The sequence below is a fragment of the Euprymna scolopes genome, chromosome 6 (genome assembly GCF_053919585.1).
Source record: "Euprymna scolopes isolate OS-2025 chromosome 6, ASM5391958v1, whole genome shotgun sequence".
NCBI lineage: Eukaryota > Metazoa > Mollusca > Cephalopoda > Sepiida > Sepiolidae > Euprymna > Euprymna scolopes.
Window position 1 is genome coordinate 14835715 of NC_136487.1, and position 25307 is coordinate 14861021.

Sequence of the window (25307 nt, forward strand, 5' to 3'; positions counted from 1 at the left end):
GCATGTATGTATGTCTGCCTAAAACTTTTGAAAGAGGCAATGGATTTTCATGAGATCTGTATCATTTTGAAGCTCGACCCTTTGGACAAAAAATATCGAAACATTTGCTAAAAACATTAATTCTTTCACCCTCAACTATGCACTTTTCTACAGGGAGGGGGTGCTTTTTTCGCCAACATTTTCGAAAGTCATCCCTTCTTTTCAATTGTCTAGCCTTAATTTAAACCTACGTCACTTCCAGTTTGGCGATGGGTGCAACAGCAAAGACTTCACGTTTTTTTTTTCACATTTTTTCCTTCTTCGCGGTATGGATTCAAGCCTGCCTGCCTACCTACTACCACTTTTTTTATGCTCAACACACACCTCCAAACAACCAGGTAACGCCAGGCACCCAGGCTAGTTTAATATATAATAAAAAAAGGAAACAAAACAAGATGTTCATGAAAACCTGACAGTCAAAAGTTTTCTTGTGTGTGTGTGTGTGTGTGTGTGTGTGTGTGTGCGCGCCATAAAATGTATAACACTTGGGGAACATTTAGGACTGATAACCTCAATATGTAACTCGCTAGCCTTCGGGTCAAGATCAAAGTGTAGTGTCTGTTCTTCAGATGCTGCACTTCAATTTCTTGTTCCCTATCAGTGGAGGAGAAATCCTTTACGACTGAGACAATTTTTATTTTTGTTCCTTTTCTCCACATTAAAAAACGACCCTAGTGTCTAACTCTGTCCCGTGGGGAGGCATTGTAAATAGGAACTCAACTTTTCCTTGTGGCTTATCAACCTCTTCATTCCTTGGTCTTTCACTCCACACTGTCCCCACTACTGCCATTTGTGCACAAGGTCGCCATTTAATCCTATCCCTTTCCTTTGGGTGTTTCCAGTGGGGTACACTAACCTGTCTGTCACAAGAATCACACTTGATAAGAAATGTTAAAATGCCTGGATAAAAGGGCCATTACTGTTTTTATCAACGTTAGCTTATGTTTATTTTACAAATCCTCAGGAAATTTAATTTATTATCAAAACAATATTTCTTTTTTTATAGCTCAGAATAACTTAAAGATCCTACTTGAGAAAAAAACACAATGTTTCGTTATAAATTGTTTTTTTTTATGGCCCCTACATGCATTTAACACAATTTAAACCTTTTCCTGCCCTTTCTTTCCTTTCTTTTATGTCTGAATTCCAACGTTTGTCATATCAACCCTTTTTAATCCATCAAGTGTCACAATCCAGTAGAAAAAAATTACAAGTTAAAATAGAATTTATCAAATTATTGAGTTTTATTGTATGTTATTAATATGGAAGAGTTGTGCAACCAATTCAATATAATAACCATGGGAGATAATCTTTGGTTTAAATTAAAGGCCGCCATTTTAAACACAAAATCTCAGAACGTAATTTTCACTAATTTTTTGTTAAAAATATATAATCATTTTTCATAATTTTTTAAAGTTATACTAATTTCGCCATCACATATAAGTACATAATGTTTTCACCTGAAATGTGTTGATTTAAAAGAACAATGTAGACAGCACGATGTTAAATGAATATTTACTGTATAATAAAACTGATGATTTTGTTTTGGAATTTTTAAGATTAATATTGTTCTCATCCCGGATGTTATTCTTGCGATTCGGATGATGTAAAATCTGACCACCTTCAGTTGTTGAACTTGGGAATATGTACGGGACATTCAATCCACTGGGGGTAATTTGTTCTTGTTTGACTGGGTAGAAATCTTAAGTAAACTAGTTCAGCATTACAGCAAGCTACCACACCTGTACGGCCTCCCTAAGATTCATAAAGATAATATTTGATTAAGCCCCATTGTCTGCACCCGAAGTTCAGCATGCCATTCATTGAGCAGATTCCTGGCAAATCTCCATCATACTTCTTTATACAGAATTCAGCTCACTTCATGTAAATAATCAACAATGCCCTCATTCATTCCAACCAGACAGTGAGTCTATCCACGGACAAGATTTTAGCGGTGATATGGTATAAGCTGACTTTATATACGTCACTGAAGAAATGCACTTGCATCCGAATCTAATAATATAATGGAGATGTTGACCTTTTGTGTAGAAACTACATACTTCATGATATGGTCTGATATCCATCGGAAGAAAGGTCTGGCGATGGGGATCACCATTGTTACCAGTACTAACCGATGAGTATTTGGAGGAAATGGCATTAGGATCAACATTAGGATCAACATTAGGATCAGCATTAGGATCAACATTAGGATCAACACCACTAAAGTCAACAATGTGGTTGTGATATGTGCATCATACTCTGGCCTCACCCAAAAAAATGTTCAAACATGTGAACTCTATCTGTCCATCTATACAATTCACAATGGAAAAAGAACATAAAAAAATATTCTTAGATATGAAAGGAGTTGTGTTTGAAGGCTATTTCAATGTGGTTCATAGGAAACACCGTGGACACGAGTTAGCATAGAAAAGAATAATGACAATATTACAAGAAATTTTCAATAATTTTCGATTATATAACATTTATTGACCAACATAATGTGTCATATAAGATGGTGAGTGTTGATGTCCCTAATTTTTGAGAGTAGTATCTCTTCTTCACGAGGAAAAATAAAAAGAAATTTGAACAACTGTTTGGTGAGGCTTTTCTTTTGTCCATTTTTTTTTATTATTTATTTATTTCGGGAAGTCAGTGTAACAGACTGACTATCAAATAAATTTCCAGGATTTCCTAGATATTCTGATAACTTGCACTGGTCAGGGGTTTATGTCATCTGTATACCGAAAGCCAACTTTCACCAGACAATATCTAAACTTCAACCCCCACCATCCATACAGAAATGAATCGTCCATTGCCTACAACATCGAGCAAAAGCAAGATGTAGTAACAGCAATACATAAAGAGGAGATGGACAGTTCAAGAGAAACCCTTCACCAAAACTATCCAGAGAGCAGGACATCAGCTCTAAGAAATCTGGACTAGACATCAAAGGATACCATCGGAAAACTCACCACAATTTGTATATAATAAATAAAGGGATTGTTGGAAAAACTTAAAGAATATGTAATCCATATGACATCAGGGCAGCATTCAGGAGCGACTCAACACTTCAGAAACATCTTGAGTTGGAAGCCACGTTTAGATTCAGAACAGTTTCCAATGGTTAGTTGTTCTATACAAGTGCTGAAGATGACTGATTCTCAGTAGACAGTTGTTTTGTACAGGTTCCTGATTTTATAATTTTATAGCCAGAGAGCAAAAGATTCTTCCCGTGTTGACACAAAGAAAACATATGCAAGGTTGCTAAAGGAAGGTTTAATTTTTATGGAGCAATCCTGGTTTCTAACTGGCTGGAAACAGAATGTGAATTAATTTGATTCATCAGTTCCTAGAAGCAGTGTTTATAAATAGAATCTCCCAACTGTGAGGGACCATATCCCCATTATGAATCAAAAATACTGCAACACAGGTCAAGCCTCCTATGGAAAAAATCATGATTAAAAACTGCGCGTACGAGATCCCATGTAAATGTGAAAAACTATACAAAGGTGAGACGTGCCGTCCACTAAAAGTAAAGTTAGAAGAACATCGAAAAACCGGAACATGTATAAAGATTGAAAAATCAGGTACGGCTGACCATATATGGAGGGAAAAGGGAACCCATTTAACCTTATGGAACGAAGTAAAAATTATCGACAAAGAAGAATGATAGACAGTAAGACGACTCAAAGAAGCAACTATAAACTATGAAACAGAGTTAGTACAGAATTTAACACAATATGAAAACCATATACATTAATACCGTAGTACTTTTAATGTATGCACATGTGTCAAGGTTTCCAGATTATAAATTATTTGATCGGGAGATCTTATTTATTAAAAAGGATAGAAGGTGATAACATACTACAAAATTAAATTATTAGTATATAGATACACGTATTTAGACAGAATAGATACTATCCTTGGATCCTAGTCAGAAGACCAAGAAGGTATATTTTAGTTTCACATATGGCCAAAAAGCGACATCATTAGTGTATACAGACACTAATTTAATATTCGTAATACATTATCACTTTCTATTTTCCTTTTTAATACATAGGATCTCCCGATCACCGAAGATACAATGAAAAAAAGAAAAAAAAAAAATTAAATAAAAAAAATGATGTTGCTTTTGGGTCATACACAAAACTAAAATATACCTTCTTGGTCTTCTGGCTAGGATCCAAGGATAGTATCTGTTTTGTCTAAATAAGTGTATCTATATACTAATAATTTAATGTTTGTAGTATGTTATCACCTTCTATCCTTTTTAATATCTTGTCTGTATAATGATATCGTGGGGTTTTTGTTTATGGCGGGCGTCCATACAATGGAAATATATCACAGACTCCTATGACGAGATAAAACCGTAATAACCAGATATATTCTGACACTACATTAACCAGATTACTTGGATAAATACTTTTACGGGATCTTCATTTATGCTGAACGTCCAGAATTTGCCCAGCAGCAATATATTAGATATGAAAGATGCTGCAGTGGAATTTCCACAGATCACACTCATCAATTATAAATATTAGATAAAAAAAAAACGTACATATATTACATAACCAATAAAAATCTGCATTGAAACATGATAAGTCTTTTCATCTAAAACCGAAAAACTTTAAGACTCCTAAAATTCCTACTAGATTTGTCTGCAAGGGCTGTGGCATAGCAGATAAAGTACTTGGTAAAATTCAGTTGTAAGTTACACTCTTCTGGAGGTTGAAGGTTCAATCCTTAGTGCAGGCAACACTCAAAATGCAATTGCAAATTACTTAGGACTAACCAATCATGGCTGACAGAACGAGAGCATGCTACTCCTGTGGATAAATAAATTTCAGTAATAAGTAGCATTTTTATCTTTCAGTTAAGAAAATTGGTTTCATTAAAACGACAGTGATCACGAGATGACATTGCAAGCACAGAATCGGGCTGGGTTGGACGCTTTTCGAAAAACACAGCACCATTCTAAAATCAAAGTGTGCCGATAACTGTTAAAGTAAAAGTTTATTTATTTCCTCCCAGTAGTTTTATATGGCCTTGATTGTATCACATGACTAAACAACTAGCCAATCGCATTGAGGTGTTTCATTATGGGAAATCGCTTGATCGAAAAAACAACATATATTCACCCTCCGTTAAACTACTTCCCTACCTTATCTAAAGTAAACTTTTTGGCTATGTCAAACGATCAACCACTGGCCTGTCAAAGTTAAGCTTTGAAGGTATGTTAGAAGGCAAAAGAGACAGAGAAAAGCCAAGGAGAAGATGAAGAGAAAATGTTTTTCATTGGACATCTCTCAACAGTTGGGCGGAAGGAGTAGTGAAAAATAAAGTCACATGGGGTCACAATCTACACCAAGTGGAAGATGTGATTCATGATGAAAACGATGGTAAATAATGGCAGATTTCCTTAATTTGCTAAAAGAAAATGCTTGGAAACAATATTTGGTGCAACATTACTATAGTGTGTTTTCGGAAAAATGCATTTCAGAGAAAAACATTATGATGTACTTACATGTCATGCTGAAGTTAGTATAATTTCCAAAATTTACAAAAAAAAGAAAAATGGTTCAGTAGAAAAATAATTATCAATAATAACACAATTTTTTAAAGTTGCTGTTATTAGTCGCGTGCAAGTTGGTCCGTCGATCGGTCGGTCTGTCCGTAATACTTTTGTGCTTGGCCGTTTTGGTTAAGATCAAAGGTCTGTTGTTAATAGATGCTGTTCTTAGCTTTTTAAGCTTTTCTCCCCCCCCCCCACCATCGCCCTCGACACAAATGAATTATCGTATCATCATTGTTATCTTTTTTGTTTTTACACGGAAATAAAAAATGTTTTAAACAATTGGGTGCCAAGTAGGACGTCCCCAAGTACGAAAGGGTGAATGCGGTATTATGGTGAAAGAAGATTCTAGCTAAGAGAAACTTTTGTTTAGTTCTAGAGTGACAAGGATGACCAACGAAACCCCATCTTCCCTCTCCCCCCTTTTGAGTTGGCCTTGTGCCTAAGTTTTTTGTTCATGTTCTTTTTTTGCCTGAATAAAAGATTTAATATCTCAAAGTGTAGTATCTGTTCCGGCAGATACTGCAAGCAAAGACCGTATGTGGGGGCAACCCCACATATAAGACCTTGGTCAATGTAGGGCCAACCCTTCATATCAATTGTCACTATCCAGCTCCCCTACGGGGAGTTGGTCCCCATTTCTCCTTCACTCCTCACATTAAAAATCGGCCTTGTGCCTAATTTGCTCGGTGGGGGAGCAAATAAATACCCTTTTTTTTAGCCTTTTGGCCAAGATCAAAGTGTAGTATCTGTTCTTACTACATGCTGTACTTATTGTGATATAAAGTGGGGGATCACTTTTCTGTATTAATTTAATGTAAAATGATCACCCATTTTACAACCAGTCAGTCTCAAAGCCATTCAAGTCATTCTCCAGATCATTCAAATTGTTTTTTAAGGATTCCAATTATTTTTTAAGCATTCAAGTCATTCTTAAGGTCATTCAATTCATCTTTAAGTTCATTAAAGTCATTCTAAGTCATTTACTTTTTATTTATTTAAGCCATTTCAGCCCATTTTTCGGTCATTTTAGTTTATCTTTAAGAATTTCATGTCAATCATACATTCACGCATTCATTCATTACATGAGAGCACGCGACCAATGGCTATCGGCCTTGTTCATTGTAACTTAACTTTTTAGAAGTTCAAAATCAGGGGAAGACAACTGCATTCTATTGTTTAAGTCGCTTTGCGTAGAATCCGATAACATTATCTTTCACGTCGGCCATCTTGCTTTTTATCAATATACTGCACGCTTTTTTTCAAAAATCAGCTCTAGCACATTTTCTACTGGACCATTTTTCATAATTTTTGGAATTTATACTAATTTCGACATGACAAGTATGTTTTCTCCTGAAATGCTTTTGTTCAAAAATGCACAATTGGGTCAGACAATACATTATAGTAAAGTTGCACCCATACATACTATTTATTAATGCACCCAATACATGTTATTTATTTATCATAAAAAAACAAAAAACATTTGATTCAGGAATCTTAAGTAGGACAACCCCCGGGGTGTGTTTGCAGTATTATGGTGAATGAGAACTCTAGCTAGGATTAGGATGGACTACGCAAGGTACAGTGACAACGATGACCAAAAATTCCCTCCAATTTTTAGTGGCCTTGTTCCAACTTTTTTATTTTGCTGAACTTTTCAAGAAAATCTAATTCATAAAACTCACTTTGTCTGTCTCCATATTTTCGAGTTCTATCTTTTCCGAAACTAAAAGTCGCAGAGCGGCGCTAGGGGCTTCAAATGATTCTATTTTTTATGGACCGTTCTTTTATGAGTTTTTAGCTGGTTTAAATACTTTTTAAGGGATCAAAAATAGGTCAAAATTGAAAAAATCGTTATACATTTTGTACATTCATCTTTGTTTATTTTTAATCAGTTCATATGCGTGTCACATTGGTACAGTGGTAACGTCACCAGCTTTGAATGATACAGTTTAGCTTTTGGTTTCGATTTTAGCTGATGGCACTCAAATACTTTTTTTTTACTTTTGAAATCACAACTCTATAATAATATACACAAAAATATACACTCTATAAAAATATACACTCTATAATAATATACACAAAATCTAGACAGACGTGTTTAAGGGAAAGTATGGTGATAGATTCCCCTCTCACGAACTAAGAATGAGTACAAATTTGTAATCTATTTTTGCAATCAACTTGGTAGATAAATAAACATTTATGGACGAGAAAAAAAGCTAGCATTTAATAAAACAGAAATACATAAATTAAATACTGAAATAAAATGGAGTTATTAATATTTGAATCTAAAAACTCGCCAAACTTTCACAAGAAACACTCGTCTAGCTGTAAACACTATCAATAATTCCCCCCCACTCTTTATCTGTGCCTAAACCTAAACGTTGATTCCATGAACAAAACTTCTTTCTTAGAACTGCACGCATGTGGAATTGTCTTCCGTTTTCCTGCTTTCCGGCTGACTACAATATGGTTGTTTTCAAGTCTAACGTAAATATGTTCTTGATGAGCCGTTCCATATAAGTTATCAAATTTACCAAATTTTCATTACTAATGATTACTATATTGTCCAATTTCTACTGTACACTCTTTAACCCTTATCCTTGAGTGGCCTCTTGGCCTTGATAATGTGGTGATGCCTATGTAAAAAAAAAAAAAAAAAATCTGGACAAATTAAAGTATCATATTTTACGACTTGGTAAAAAAAAAAAAAAAGTAAACAAAAACACATAAATATAAGCAAATAATTACAATTTGAGGTCATTTTATACACTAAAGATCCTATTTACTTTGCCTCCGCACAAAACAGAGTTAGACACAAGGGTCGTTTTTTAACGTGGAGAAAAGGAACAAAAATAAAAATTATCCCAGTCGTGGAGGATTTCTGTTCCACTGACAGAGAACAAGAAATTGAAGTGTATCATCTTAAGAACAGATACTACACTTTAATCTTGTTTGAGAAAATACTAACAGACAGCAACAAAAACATTCAATTAAAATAAAATAAAAAATCATCAAAAAAAAAGCAAAAGATAATTTTTGTCAGAATTTTTAAAGATAAGAAATTTTTATTGATGTTTTTTGTAGCAAAGTGAACATCCGTATTGTTATCGCAACATGTTTGTTGTTTTTGTTGCATCCTCGTCATGTTCAGGTGTCCATCATAATTTTCAGCTTTTAATTCAAAACTAAATACTCACCATGAAGCTAACAACGGTTTCTCTTGGCAAATATTTATTTTTATATAGTTTTTTTTTTTTCGCAAAAGTTTGGTTTAAATAGAAACAATATCCAACAAATGAACTATTTACATCATGGAAGAAAAAACCTCCTTCTCCTAGAAGAAAGAGTTTCCTTTTATTGATAACAGGGAACAACAAGTCTCAGCTTCTTCTTCACTAAGCCAAGTGTGTGTGTGTATGCAGATACGTGTTCCAGCCATCAAAACTATATAAAAAAAAATCCGCTGTGAAATAATTTCAAGTTTCTTGTTGCATCATTGAAAGAACCACATTTTCAAATGTTCTGCAAAAAAAAAAAAAAAAAAAAATTATTTTGTGTTTTTGTTATTAATTTTTTTCTTTTCAAAACTAAATAAAACTAAATAAAATGCTTAGTTAGGAGTAAATTGAAATATTTTGAAAATTTAATCGTTAAAATTTTAGAGGATGAGTAATTTAACGAAAATATTAATAATCTTTGAAAAGTTAAATCTTAGAGATTTTGTCAAAGTTTTTCTGTCAGTCACAATTTTTTTTTAATGTAAAAAAATTGCAGAATTTGCCTCATTTCAAAATATCAAAGATCTTAACTAATTTTAAAAATTAAAGATATTGTGTTAATAATAAATAATAAATTCCCAACAAATAAGAAATAGAAATTGAAATAGAAACCTTGAAATCTTTAGTCTAAGGTTTTACCAACTAACTGTCTCAGTGTTGCAAATAAAGGAAAGAAAGAAAAATCCAGGTCGGCATTTTTTCTTTTTTTTAACAAAAGTTTTTATAACCATTAATCTCTCATCTCAAAATCACTTAAAATGTCTTTCATCACCGTTCATTTCACCCGGTATGCACTTTCCTTCTTCAACCTCACGCCGCCCGTAGCCAGCCATTTCTCACTTTCAATTTTACACGTCCATTTTCTTCAACGTCAACTTTGTTTCTGCCGACCACGTGGTGCATTTTTTCTCCCTTTTCTTCTCGCGCACACTTCCTAATTTGCATATGCGTATTTTTCGGCTACTGCTGCTAATCTCTTTGCAAGCCAGCTATTCTTTGCTGCTGCTGATATTTTCCCATGCGCTCCTATACATTATGTTACACTCATAAATAGAGCTTAAAGCATTACCTTAAAATAATTATAGTTTAACATGTCATGTTTCAAAACATGAATCAAAAAATAATCAATAAAAATAAATAAATGAATAAATATTATTGATAATGTTTGAAATTATTTTAACAGTTCAAAATAATTTATTTTACTTTAACTCCATATTAACGTTAAATATAATTCTCATTTTTTTTTTTTTTTTTTTTTTTTTTTTTTACATTTTCACCCCAAATAAGGCATATTGCCACTCAGGTGTAGGGGGCTACTATCAGGGTCAGAAACTACGGGGGCACTATGTAGGGATTTGGGCAGCAAGATGTCGGTTCACGTTGCACTTGAACTTCTGCATGTCAGTACAGTTAGGGAAGCATGATCCTGGAATGGAATTCCAGAGTCTAGCGGTTCTGGGGAAGAAACAACTGGAGTAGAAGGATCTTTTGCATCTAGGGATCTCTACTGTGTGGGAGTGGGATTTAGCTGCCTGTCGGGTATGTCGAGGGTGTCTGCGACGTGGAGGCACAAGTGTCTGCAGTTCGTCAGAGCACTCACCATTTAAATACTTGTAGAACAAGCAGAGGGATGCAACGTTTCGTCGATGGGACAGAGGCTGAAGCTTAGATGCCAGTTCAGGGCCTATCAGATTGGCGACTCTTTTTTTAACCTTGTCTAGGAGCGAGAGACTAGTAGTAGACGCACCAGCCCAGATGTGACAACAATACTCCATACATGGGCAAATGGTGGTCTTATAGAGATACAGGATACTTTCAGGTGTCAGTAGTTTTCTAGCACGGTAGAGAGAGCCTACCTTTTTTGCAGCGGCCCCTGGCAATGTTTTCAATATAATTGTTCCAGCTCATGTTTCCTGTGAATGTTAGGCCAAGCAGTTTGAAAGATGTACTCTCAGACAGGGAGTCACTGGCCATTGCTATTGGTGGCAGAGAAGGTTTCTTGTAGTTATTGAAGGAAACCAGTTTGGTTTTGGCAGCATTGAATGTGACCATCCATTTATGTCCCCATTCCACTACAGATTGGAGGTCATCCTCTAATGTTTTTGCCATTTCCTTGGATATGTGTTCATTTGTTTTCCTGTCATGCCTTTTATAGAGTGTAGTGTCATCAGCATATATACCCATCTCAGAGGCAGTTTTGTCGGGGAGGTCATTAATAAATATCAGGGACAATAGAGGTCCAAGAATAGACCCCTGAGGCACTTCCGCATTTATATCACACTGTTTAGATGTTCGACCGTCGAGGACAACCTGGATTTTTCTCTTGTCTAAGAAGGATTCAATTATGCTAAGTATTCTACCAGTGATACCGTATGATTTAATTTTCCTGAGGAGACCCTTGTGCCATACCCTGTCAAAAGCCTTAGATATATCTAGAGCTACCGCTCTGCCCTCCCCCGCTTTATCCAGTGAATGGTATATACGTTCAGAGATTACAGTGAGAATGTCAGCTGTGGAACGGGCTTGTCTAAATCCATATTGTTGGTCAGTCAGAAGTTTAGCGTCTGTAAGGTGCCGGACTATTATATATAAACGGCCATATGTCTGTCTGTTTTATAGTCCGTATTTTCAAACTATCTCCTCCGAAACTAAAATGGTTGGATTTTTTACAAACTGTTCTTTTATGGGTCTTTAATTGGTTAAAATAGTTAAAAGGGTCAAAATTTTTAAAGGTTAAAATAGTTTTTAAAGGGTCAAAATTTTTAAAGGTTAAAATTTTTAAAGGTTAAAATAGTTTTTAAAGGGTCAAAATTTTTAAAGGGTCAAAATTGAAAAGATTGTTATAAATTTTGTCCATTCATCTTCGTTTATTTTTAATCAGTTCATATGCGTTCCACGTTGGTACAGTGTTAACATCACCAGCTTTGAATGATATAGTTTTGCTTTCAGTTTCGATTCCAGTTGATGACACCACTTTTGAAATCACAACTCTATAATAATATATATGAAATCTGGACAAATTAAAGTATCATATTTTATGCCGGGGTGAAGCCCCCTACCCTTGCTGCTAGTGTTATATTAAATCAAAGTGCTTGCCTTTCTAAACTATCTGCTATGATCTATTAGTATTTTTTCTCAGTTTCATGATTTTTATTTCCGTTTTTTTCTAAGCTTATAAATTGATAAAATTTATTGTGTGACATGTTAGAAATGCGTCATTAGTTTCGTTAGAAAAGGCAGCTAGAGACGCAAAACTACTTCCATTCTGTTCTCAAGTGAATACAATTATATTTAAGGTACACTCCCTTGTACGTCTTCGATTTTAGGGATAGAAATGCAAACAGATAGGGAGATGTTCTCTCCTAGTAGGCATATACAGCTAGATCTCTACAAGTCCACGGTTCGTCCATGCATGGAATATTGTTGCCACATCTGGGCTGGTGCCTGGTGTATCTCCTACTAATCATCTCTTATTCCTAAACAGCGTTCAAAAAAGAGTCACCAACCTAATAGGTCCTGACCTATCAACTAAACTTCAACCTTTGTCCCATTGCTGAAATGTGGCCTCCTTGTGCCGGCTTTACAAGTATTTCAATGGCAAGTGCTCTCACAAACTCCAAGCACTAGTACCTCCCTCGAAGATAATATCCTTGACAAAACAGACAAGCAGCAAAATCCCACCCCTACTGTGTAGAGATCCCTAGATGCCATAAAGCCTTCTACTCAAATAGATTTTTCCCTCAAACTGCTGAACTTTGAAATTCCCTCTCGGGTTCCTGCTTCCCTGACTGTATTAACATGCAGAAATTCAAGTTTAATATGAACATACATCTTGCTGCCCAACTCCCTAAATAGTATCACTGCAAATCTGATCCCAAATAGTAGCCCTTTATCAAATTTCAAGACTGTAGAACAAAAACTGACAGAGTAGTTTGATAGAGACTGTTCCATGCACATACAGAGACAAGGTCACTGTTATATAGATAGATAACAAAAAAAATATTGTAACTTTGACCACATTTTTCATTTTTTCAGTTATACAATATTAACAGGTTTCCACTCACACAACATCATTTAAAGAATGAAAAATTTCTGAAACATTTATGCAATTTATAAATAAACAAAAGAAAGCAAAACCAATATCAGTAAAATAATCCCGGGCAGAGCCTAGTCAGAGCAGCTAATTATTGATATAATTGTTGATAATATCAAGGGAGTTAACTCTTACTTTGAGGTGATCGTTTCCCCTGGAATGTGGAAAGGATTGCAAAGCATGTCTACATAAGCATTGTGGAGTTTCTTGAACATCTGAAAAAACAAATGGAAAGAGATTTAAAAAAAAAAAATGTTTCAAACGAACAACATACTTACAGAGTTTCTCTCACAACGTTTTGAATACTGCATTTGTCTGCCACTAGGCTGGTTTTTTTTAAAATCTGATTATTCTAATATATATATATATGTTAAGTAATGTGATTTATAATTTAAAATTTGAACAATTAAATTTCAACCAAATTAAAAATCCGTTTCATAAGAAGTTTTCCAACTTCGCCTTAGGGCTTCGAGTTCGATCCTACCAACTTACCAAAACTTTTTACCCCCCCCCCCCCGGTTTCTTTTTTATTTAAGAGCACACACACACCTTGAAACACCCGGGCAACGCCGGGTACCTCCGCTAGTCATCATTATAATTCAAAATGTGTGATGTGTTTATGAATTGGAAAGAGCATAGAGTTCTTTCTATTTTTGTATAAATTTAAGTGCGTATCAATTTGATATGCTTTTTAATTTTTTAGATGAGGATTGATAATATAGATTGTTCGGACTACTGTTCTCATTTTGGATATTATTTTCACAATTTAGTCTCACAGTAGTTTGAACAATCCAATTAATAAATATTATCAATTCTCATCTAAAATATTCAGAAACATATCAAATCAGTATGGACACAAATTAATACGAAAATGAAAACGACTTGATGCTTTTTCTGTTTTCTAAACGCATTACACATTTTGAATTCTGATGATTAAGATTCGTCGAAAAAAGAACAAAATATTCTTTCCACTATTCACCAATAAAACACATCCAATACGATACACCTGAAGAAGGTCAGAGGTTGCATTGTCTCAAACTTTGTAAGAATAACATCCAAGATGAGTTCAGTAATTGGAACAATCAAAAAAAATATGAAGTTAAAAATTAAAGTGTACTGATTATCTTCAACTTTAGCGTATTTTTAAATAAAATTTGTAAATAAAATACAGTGTTTAGGTGATTGTGTAGATTAATGATTTTTTTTAAACAAACACATTTCAGGTAAAACATTATGTACTTGCATGTCATGTCGAAATCAGTATAAATTACAAATATTAAGAAAAATGGGTACTTGTACAGATTAATCAAGACATTAAAAAATGAAAATATCGGAAAAAAAAAGGTTATATTGTTCGTATACGTTTTGGACTGAAGATCTAAAAAAAAAAATTTTATTTAATTTGATCGAGTAGTCTTTTTTTTTTTTACAGCGGAAAAACAAGTTTTCATGAGAGCGCGATGAAGTCAGCCATTATGGAATTTTAAGAACACGCCACGGGGAGATAACTCTATGTAAAGTGCCGACACTCCCTCCCCATCTTTATTACTAGCTTTTCTTCCTAAAAATCGAACCTTTAGCTCGATATCATAACAAATTGTTTTTTCGCTGTAAAAAAAAAAAAAAAAAAAAAAACTACGATGAAATTAAGTGAAATTTTTTTTCAGAGAACTTTGTTCCATAATGAATACGTACAATATAACCTTTTTTCGACATTTTCATTTTTTAATGTGTTGATTAAACTGTACAAGTACGGAAAGTAGATGTTGCAAATGCATTTTTAACAAAAAATAATCCACAATTACGTTCTGGGATATTTTGTTTAAAAGTGGCAGACCCTTAATTCAAGTCAAGGGTTAACTCCCTTGTTTGCATACAGAATTGGTCACACAATTCTTCCGTATTTAAACATATGATGAAACTTGATAAATTCTATTTTTACTTGTCATTTTTCTACTGGATCACTTTTTTTTTTTTTTTAATTTGGAATTTATACTAATTTCGACATAATACGTAAGTATGCAATAATGTTTTCACTTGAAATGCATTGCTTTAAAAGCTTATCAATCTACACAAGCACCAGGGTTTGTACAGTTAAACGTAAGCCACACTGATGATTGATTGTGAACATGAAACAATATTTATTCATGAAAATTAATTAGATGAATATAAAAAGATTGAACTGTAAAGGCTTACACTTCGGATTTCATTGTCCCGGAGCGATGTATTTGAAGATTCCACCACAATAACAAATTTCACTTTTGTGTTCGTCACATAGCCATAACTGGTCGAAAGAAGTTAAGGATTCAAACTATAGAAATGAAACAGAAATTGAGAAAAAAAAAAAATGAGCATGCAGAGTACTCCTGTTGGGGAATCAAAATAATTAGATTAGGATTAGTAGTAGTTCCTTTGACCAAAACAAGACATCATCTTTGATTCAGAGTGTGTGATGGCCTTGAATCAAACTTGGGTGCATTTGTGCATGCATACAACTTCAAACAATAATAAAAACCAATAATAAAAACAATAATAAAAACGAATACAAAAAAAAAACAATAATAAAAATAATAAAAACCAATAATAAAAACAATAATAAAAACGAATACAAAAAAAAAACAATAATAAAAATAATAAAAACCAATAATCGATAAAGTTTACTTTTGACAAAGATTGAGGGAGCAACAACATTAAATGAAAAGCAATTCCAGTTTCAAAATCTTTCACGTGATGAAAAAAAAAAAAAAAAAAAAAAAAAAAAAAGAAAACGTATATGCAAAGGATTTGGAAACAAAACTTTTTGTTCATCGTTGCAAACACAAAGAACAATTTTTCTCTTACATAGAACACAGTTTTAATAAAAATATTCTTAATTGCAATAAAGAAAACTCTTTGTGATACATTTCATTTTAAATAAAGTCCCTCAGGAGTCCATCCTGGACCCAACTCTCTTCCTGATCTACATCAATGATCTCCCAAATCACACCCTAACATCATTTGTAGACATACTAACAACACTATCATCTTCAATGGCCACAACTGACCAAATTCTCTGATTCTCTCTCCTCTGATCTTGAGCATGTGGTGCAATAGGGAAGAAGGTGGCTGATTTTTTTTAATGCATCTAAAACCAAGCTTCTATCTTTACATCATCAATGCTATGATCACTGTCTGGCATCAATGAATGGCTGTCATCTTGGAGAGGCTCCATGTTTTGACAAGCTTCTGGGTTTGACCTTTACTCCTGATCTGAGATGGAACACGCACATCAAATCCGTTGCCAAGGCTGCTGGAAAAATGGTGGGATTGTTCTTCCGCTTCAGTAGATATCTCACTGCTGATGCAATTCTCTATCTGTATAAGAGCCAAGTATATCCAAAGATAGAGTAGTTCACTTCTTGTAAGTAAAAAAATACTCAAGCTGAGATCAAAACCTAAAGAGAATAAGTCAAGTACGATAACCATTAAGCCAACTTGACACGATCTTTAAAAAGTGTATTCAAACCGACTTAATCTTAACATAATGAATCTGTCATGTGAACCATTCATGTATGTGCATTAATGAAACAATTGACAAACAAAATCCGACGACCCCCCCCACGTACCAATTTTTCATTTTTTATCCCTTAGCAGCCCTTTTTACCAGATGAAAACAGATTAAAAAGTTTTCCACATGTCTGAATCCTCTACATACCAAATTTCAAGTCTGTAGATAAAAAATTTGTTGAGTACATAGGTTGAGAAGTGTCTTCACACACACATACACTCTCACTTTTATAGATATATAGGTTATAAAATAAATCAAAATAAATGCTGCCCCCTCCCAACATATTTTTAGATTTCATTTCGTTTAAGCTGGTGTTGCTTGCATAACAAATATGACACTTGTCTGTTGTGAAAAAGTGTTGGGTTTCTATTTCAGTTTAAAACAAAATTATGTATGACAATAAATAGTTATTTTAAACCAACGCATTTCAGGTGAAAACATTATGTACTTATACACCATGGCAAAATTAGATTGTTCACGAACCCACCCATGTGTCCGACAATGACAGCCAGTATGCGAGTCTACTAGACCTTTTTCTCACAACTTGCCCTGAACTATGTTCAGTTTCTGTTCAGTCTCCTCTTGGATCTTCCGACCACTTTGTTGCATCAATTAAGATAAAAATGAAATATAATAAGTCCCCAGATGTAACTCTCCATCGTACAGTATATCGATACACTATGGCTGACTGGGATAGCTTCCATACATTTATATCGGATCTACCTCTGCGTTCCATATTTAAAAAGGATGTATCCTCTATAGTATCAGACCTGACGGAATGGTTAATTGTAGGTATAGACCATTTCATAACCTCAAAAAAGTTCCAGCAAAAACCTAACAGCCAGCCATGGTTCTTTCCAGAATGTGCTGCTGCAATTGCGCACAGAAATCACTTTTTCCACTGCTTTCAACGTAATAGATGTATGGAAACTAAAGCCGCTTTCAGGACTGCCAGCAACCATTGTAAGAAAGTAATAAAGAATGCAAGAGAGTTGTATGCTTAATCTGTTAAGTCCAAAGTAGCTGAGCAGCGGCTTGGTTCCCACCAGTTTTGGAAAATAGCATACAGAATCCTGAACAGAAGCGTGTGCTCTATCCCAACTATCATCAATGGACCTGAGGTAATCTCATCAGCATCAAAGCCAAACTCTTTGCCAAGAACTTTGCAGCTAATTCTACCCTTTGCAACCAAGGCTGCCAACCCCCAATATTTCCTCCTGTATCAGAAAACACACTATGTGATATACATATATCTGTACATGATGTTGCCAATCTAATCAAAAATCTTGATTCCAGTAAAGCAACCGGCCCTGACGATATTTCAATTATAGTACTCAAAAAACTTGCGCCCATACTTACAAAACTGTTGAAATGTTGTCTTAAGGAGAATTGCTTCCCATCACCCTGGAAAATCTCATCAGTTTGCCCCGTATTTAAGAATTCTCTCAGTACAGGCCAATAAGTCTCCTGTGCGTCATGAGTAAGTTGCTGGAATTTGTGTTAAATAGAGAAGTATTCAACCATCTCAGCAAAAATAACCTTCTTAGTGACACACAATATGGTTTCTGTTCTGCTAGATCTACAGCAGATGTGCTTTCAGTTATATCTCATAGGATTAGTGAATCTCTCGACGGAGACAACCTTTCTAGGGCAATTGCTCTTGACATATCTAAGGCCTTTGATAGGGTATGGCATAAAGGTTTACTTCACAAGATCTCTAGCTATGGTATAGCTGGAAATGTCTTCTCAATTATTAAATCATTTCTTTCTGACAGGGTCATAAGAGTAGTAGTTGATGGGCAAAAATCAGAAGCTCACAGTATTAATGCTGGAGTACCTCAGGGATCCATCCTGGGTCCAACTTTTTTCCTGATCTACATTAATGATCTTCCAAATCACATCCTTACATCATTTGTAGACATTTATGCTGATGACACTACCATCTATGGTAGCACATCTAAGTCAGTAAACGACCAAGTTCTCTCCGATTCTCTCTCCTCTGATCTTGAGCATGTGGTACAATGGGGAAAGGAGTGGCTGGTTACTTTTAATGCATCTAAAACCAAGCTTCTCTCTTTACATCATCAACGTTCTGATCCCCATCTGGCATCAGTTGAAATGAATGGCTCTCATCTTGAGAAGACCTCAAGTTTTGACAAGCTTCAGGGCTTGACCTTTACTCCTGATCTTAAATGGAACAGCTGCATCAAATCTGTTGTCAAGGCCGCTGGAAAAATGGTGGGATCCTTTTATCGATCCAGTAGATATCTCACTGCTGATGCAATTCTCTATCTGGTACGTCCAAGGATGGAATACTGTTGCCACATCTGGGCAGGAGCTGCTAGAAAGGACTTGTCCTGCCTTGATAGAGTTCAAAATAGACTTTATAGCCTCATAGGAGATATCCTTTTCTCTTCCCTGCAACCTCTATCTCACAGAAGAGATGTTGCGAGTTTGTCTCTGCTGTATCGTTATTTTCATGGAAAGTGTTCGACTGAACTTCAGTCTATGGTCCCCCCTCGCCAAACTTTCACAAGAAACACTCGTTTAGCTGAAAACACTATCAATAATTCCCCCCACTCTTTATCTGTGCCTAAACCTAAACGTAAATTCCATGAACAAAGCTTCTTTCTTAGAACTGCACGCCTATGGAATTGTCTTCCGCTTTCCTGCTTTCTAGCTGACTACAATAGGGTTGTCTTCAAGTCTTAACGTAAACAAGTTCTTGATGAGGCGTTCCACTTGCTAACAAATTTACTGAATTTCCATGACTAACGATTACTATATTGTCTAATTTCTACTGTACACTCTTTAACCCTTATCCCCGAGTGGCCTCTTGGCCTTGATAAGTGGTGATGCCCTTGTAAAAAAAAAAAAAAAAAAAAATCAACCACACTTATGTTCCCAGATATCATGTTTAAAAATGGCAGACTCTTATTTTAAGCCAAGAGTTATCTCCCTTATTTATCATACTGAACTGTTTGTACAATTCTTCCACATTAAAACATAAGATTTGATAATTCAATAAGTTCTATTTTCATTTGTAATTATTTTTCTACTGGATTTTTCGTACTGTCGAGAATTTATACTAATTTCCCCATGTACGTACATACTAACGTTTTCACCTGAAATGTGTTGGTTTAAAAGATCTCCAATGTAACCAAGTGCTCATAAATATGAATGCTATAATTTTAGTTTGGAATAAAAAGTTTTGATTTTTTTAAAATCTTTTTCTTATAAACGCCAAAACACTTGAAATTATTTTAACATTGAAATAAAATCTTAAAAAAAAATTATGACACGCAAAGGATACACTTTGTAGTCCTCTGTTGGATAGAGCAGGCCAAGGTAAAGTTCTCTTAAATCGTTGGTATTTTTACCAACAGATGAAATCTTCTCTTCCACAACGTCCAATGAGGTGTGGACCGTATAATAAAACTTGAGTTCATCGTCTGTCGCAATCGTCTTGATGTACAGTGGATAATTCTGGTAAAAAGACGGAAATTCTTTACAATCACATGACAAATGAGTTATATAACATTTTAGCTAAAAAAGAAAATTTTAATTTACTTCTGACAATTTTGATTTGCTATTGTTATACCGTTGATTAGCAGTGTTACGCGGTGTTAGCCGGAGCAGAAATATAGCACATTTCTATTATAACTTCTATTTCTGTCTATCCATCTTCCTTCCTTCCGCCACTGTCCCATTTCCCCTCCCTCTTTTTCCTCCGTCTATTTATCTCTATTGATTCACTGTAGAATTAGTTAGCATTTGCTTTCCAAATTACAACATTGAAACCTCCCGAGAAAAGTCGACCCAATTGACCTTTAGAGAATGAATAAGTATTTTCTAAATTTTAGTTATTATTCAATCAGGATAATGCCAATCAAGAATATTCCAACTTTATATTTGCATGTCCTACTAAAATTCAAAAACTACAAAACAAACAACCATAAAGTTGGAATATAGAAATATAATATATAATAGACTAGGAGGGCTACCCAGCATTGCTTGGGGTCATAAATAACTAAATAGAAGGTGTTAAATAGTGTTAAGTCTTCCTCCCCAGAAGAAAGACTCTTTTTTTATGTGAGAAGTGAAAAAATAAAAATTAGTCCTCCAGAGTGCTACTGAAAGCATTAAATAAAATTAAAGTTGCCTCCAGAGCACTACTAAAACTAAGCCTGCCGCCTTTCTTTGTCGAGAAATAACAATAGTTAAAAAACAATAAATTAAATCCAGAGTAAGCATCTTTCAATTTGAAAAAAAAAAAAAAAAAAAAAAAATGCTGACTCATTTCCTGGATTGTATTAATACATGATAACATTAAAAATCGTGTTTAATTATTGATAACAATAAATGATACAAATGGTCATTTGACCTCCAAAGAATAAATCTTTTTTTCTAAATTTTAGATATTTTTCCAAAGTTATGCTGATTAAAACAATACCAACTTTGCAGGGATTTATTATGTATTTTTAAAGTTTTAGTTGAACATACAAACTTACAGATATTAGCCCTTTATATAATAGATAACATGATACAGCAATCATTAAATCATTTCTCTCCGATAGGCTCATAAGAGTAGTGGTAGATGGACAAAAATCGGAGGCCTGCAATATAAATGCTGGAGTCCCTCAGGGGTCAATCCTGGGCCCAACTCTCTTCCTGATCTACATCAATGACCTCCTTAAACACATACTTAAATCATTCATTGACATCTATGCTAATGACACGACCATCTACGGCAACACATCAAAGGCTGTAAATGACAAAGTTCTCTCTGATTCTCTCTCCTCTGATCTCGAGCGCGTGGTTTAGTGGGGGAAGATGTGGCTGGTTACCTTTAATGCATCCAAAACCAAACTCCTATCCTTACATCATCAACGCTCTGATCCCCAGCTGGCATCAATTGTGATGGATGGCTCTCGTCTGGGTGAGGCCCCGTGTTTTGACAAGCTTCTGGATTTGACCTTTACTCCTGATCTGAAATGGAACACGTACATCAAGTCTGTTGCCAAGGTCACTGGAAAGATGGTGGAATCCTTCTACCGCTCCAGAAGATATCTCACTACTGATGCAATTCTCTATCTATATAAAAGCCAAGTACGTCCAAGGATGGAATACTGTTGCCATATCTGGGCAGGAGCTGTTAAAACAGCCTATCCTGCCTTGATAGAGTACAAAATAGACTTTGTGGCTTAGTGGGGGATGCCCTTTTCTCTACCCTGCAACCTCTCTCCCACAGAAGAGATGTTGCAAGCCTATCCTTGTTTTATCGTTATTTCCATGGCAGGTGCTCGTTTGAACTCCAATCTCTGGTCCCCCCTCGCCAATCTTTCACGAAAAACACCTGTCTAGCTGAATCCATTGTGAAAAATTTCCCCCACTCTATATCTCTGCCTAAATCAAAACGCGGATTCCATGAACAGAGCTTCTTTCTTAGAACTGCACGCCTGTGGAACTCTGTTCCGTCTGCCTGCTTCCCTCTGGACTACAACTTGGATGTCTTCAAGTCCAACGTTAACAAATTCCTGATGAACCGCCCCCTTAAGTAAACACTTCATCAAATCTCCACACTAACGTAATGTACTTGCAATAACCCTTATCCCTGAGTGGCTTCCGGGCCTTGATAAGTGGTGATCACTGTGTAAAAAAAAAAAAAAAAATGAATAAAAATTGGCTAGTTAAAAGCAAAGTTTGGTTTGTCATCTTAAATGTTATGTGGGCCTGACTTTGAAAATCTTCAAATATAAATTCTTCCATTTAAAATGATTTTTATTTTTAGGTGATTATTTAAAAACGTTTTATGTGAGCAGTCGTCTGGGGTTGGACTAATTAAATTCTTTTAGATATATTGTAGCAAATTGGGCTGAGATCACAGTGTAGTATCTGTTCTTCAGATGCTGCACTTCAATTTTTTGTTCTCTCTCAGTGGAGGAGAAATCTTTCATGACTGAGACAATTTTTAATTTTTGTTCCTTTTCTCACGTTAAAAAACAACCCTGATGTCTAACTCTGTTCCGTGAGGAGGCATTGTAAATAGGAACTATGACTTTGCTTTTTCTTTTTTATCTGCTTAATTATTATTTTATGATGTCAAAAAAAAAAAAAAATGTCTACATATATAAACTAGCTCTATAAACCCAATCTTAGCCGTGATACAGTGAAGTCATTTTAGTTTATCAAATTTTTGTTTGCTTGCACATAAAGTAGGTAACTCCTATTATATTATCTTAAGCAAGAATCATCATGTGTTGTTTTGAAGGGTTAGTTATAATAAAATAAAAGGAAAATATTGACTGAACAATAGATTTTATTGACTGACTTTCACAGGACTCATGATTGTAAAGATTTTGTGGTTTTATATTTAAAAGAGTTCAGTAAAAGAAAAGAACACTTAACAGTCCAAGGGAGGAAATTTAGACTATTCCTTCTTGCTGATTTTTATTTTTAGGTGATTATTTAAAAATGTTTCATATCATCAATTGTCTGAACTAAACTAAGTAATTTTTAAAACAAATCGAAGTGAAATACATTATTATGTTTTCTTTGAATTTGGAAAAACAATTTTTTAAAATTTGGTTATGTTTATTACAACTTAGTCAACTGATGATGAAAATGCGGAGGGATAAATAAAGACCTGGACAGAGATAGAGTTGTTTGGCAGTCAATTTCTAAAAGTTGTTCAGCACACGCCAGCATGTAAAAACAGACATTAAACCAAATAATGGTGTATCTATTTTTTTGTCAAGTGAGAACATACCAAGCATCAGCAGCAGCTAACATGAAGTATTAGCACTGTAAACATAATGAAATAATGAAAAATTATGTTACCTTTTGTTTGATGGCAAGGACGGCACGTTAATTATTAAATAAATAGGATTGAGATATAATTATTTGTTCAGTAAATTTATGACACTTTTTTTGATTGACATTTTTAAACATTTCTTTGTTGCTTCTTTATAAGTTATGAATATTAAATATTGCGGAAAAAAAGCATTCAGATCGATTTTCTAATTTAAAAAAAAAAATCTTGTTCACCCTAAACAATGCGTATTGCAATTTGGATGTAAGGGGATAGTACTTGGAACCACGTTTACAGGAGGACGATGCAAGGAGATGAGTGAGATATCGGTTTAATGCCTTCGTTTAGTCTTGAAAGACAAAGGATACCCCCTGTAGGGGTAGCTGCAAATGTGTGAGGCAAGGGTTGCGCAATCCCCAACCACACCTCCTGAATTGGCGATGTTTGAGTCCAGTGGCAAGGAGATATCCAGGACGACTGGAAACAATGCTGATATAAACAGAAAGCACGGACAGCACCTGGAAGTCCCGAATGGTCACCCATTTAGTACTGACCAGGTTCAATGTTGCTTAACTTTGGTGATCCACGAGAACCAGTGTGTCAATGTGATTATGCCATACTTTTACAGTTACCATTACATTTAAACTTCTGCATGTCGAAACAGGAAGTCCAAAGTCAAGCATTCTAAGGAAAAAAGCTATTAGAGTAGAAGACTTTCCAACATCTAGGAATACTGGTAGAAACCCACCGAATATATGTCAATTTATGTCACGGTAACATATATTCGGTGGGTTTCTAACAGTATTTTTCATAATTTTTTAGTTTTTATTCATTTTCCCAAACTTCATGTATTTAACAGTTAACTCGCCGCTATTTATCTTTTTCAAATATATCAATAAACACTGTATGATTTTCGAACTGATTAAATATTTTGGTACTCATGCACTTATTGATCCGTGCTGAAATAATAACGTTATTATTTAAAAAGCCATTCTTAACATGGGGACGGGAGGGTGTTTTCTACCTATTCTGTACTTTAACCTTACAATTGAATAAAAAACATATCATAAAACTTTAATTAAACTTGGAAATACGATTTAAAAAATAGCGCGGATCAATAAGTGCATTAGCACCAACACTTTAAAGTGTGTAAAACTAATAACAACTTTTCCAGTTAGGTAGAAGAGTAACTCTATCTTGCTTTTGATAACATTTATTTGTTATTTATTTTTTTTTTACCACTTTTTCGTACGTCTGTGGATAGTAATACAAATCACTGTGCTTCACGATGACTGCCCTGGAAAAGTCACTTCCGATTAATTGTATCAGTTTTAAAATATTGTTATTCGGAAAAACAACGAAGTTCGTTTGCATATTTTAAAATTGGTAAACTTGATTTTAACCTGTACATACCTAAATTCTCTTATTAGATTAATTATATGATTTAATAATATTCAACTAATAAATAATATTATATTAAAATATGTCATCTGCTTCGAATGTCTATTTCAGAAAAAAAAAAAACATACTACGTATTTTGTTTTGCCTTATGCATCAAAAAATAAAAAAATCAACAAAATATAACCGCATTAAAAATCTGTTTCTTTCTTATAAATTACAAATGTATTAATTGTGAATAGTTGAGCAAATTAGTGTTAAACAAACGATGTCAAATAACGATTTACCTCCTTTGCAATGACAGCCACGCAGACGGCCATTTTGTGTGTTCGGCCCATCGAGACTTCTTTATAATATTCAACTGCAGACGACAACAAGATTTCAACAAAATTATAGATCCTCACATGAACACAAATTGTGTTGCTAAAAAAAAACCACACAGGTTACTTATTGGCTTGTTATCAAATTTTTCTAATTACAACATCAGAAATAATGATGGAAAGGTTTGGCAAACAGAGAATGAAGCAGCCATTTATTATTTGAATTATCCAAAACAGTGTTTTGTA

At 34.5% G+C, this 25307-nt stretch overlaps 1 protein-coding gene and 1 pseudogene across 1 annotated transcript in view; one reads left to right on the forward strand and one right to left on the reverse strand.

The window, feature by feature from the left end:
• The first annotated feature begins 6320 nt into the window (after window positions 1-6320).
• Window positions 6321-6446, forward strand: LOC145278580 (U2 spliceosomal RNA; annotated as a pseudogene).
• A 2201-nt stretch (window positions 6447-8647) lies between these two features.
• LOC145277529 (trafficking protein particle complex subunit 2-like protein) overlaps window positions 8648-25307 on the reverse strand; it is a 49559-nt gene continuing 32899 nt past the window's right edge. Inside the window, exons 2-6 of the mRNA XM_080128976.1 lie at window positions 25029-25164; window positions 19846-20018; window positions 15182-15269; window positions 13121-13200; window positions 8648-9136 (exon numbers count right to left, since the gene is read on the reverse strand). Coding sequence (XP_079985102.1) covers window positions 9091-9136; window positions 13121-13200; window positions 15182-15269; window positions 19846-20018; window positions 25029-25079 — 438 coding nt within the window. The 5' untranslated portion in view covers window positions 25080-25164 and the 3' untranslated portion in view covers window positions 8648-9090. The remainder of the gene's footprint in view (window positions 9137-13120; window positions 13201-15181; window positions 15270-19845; window positions 20019-25028; window positions 25165-25307) is intronic.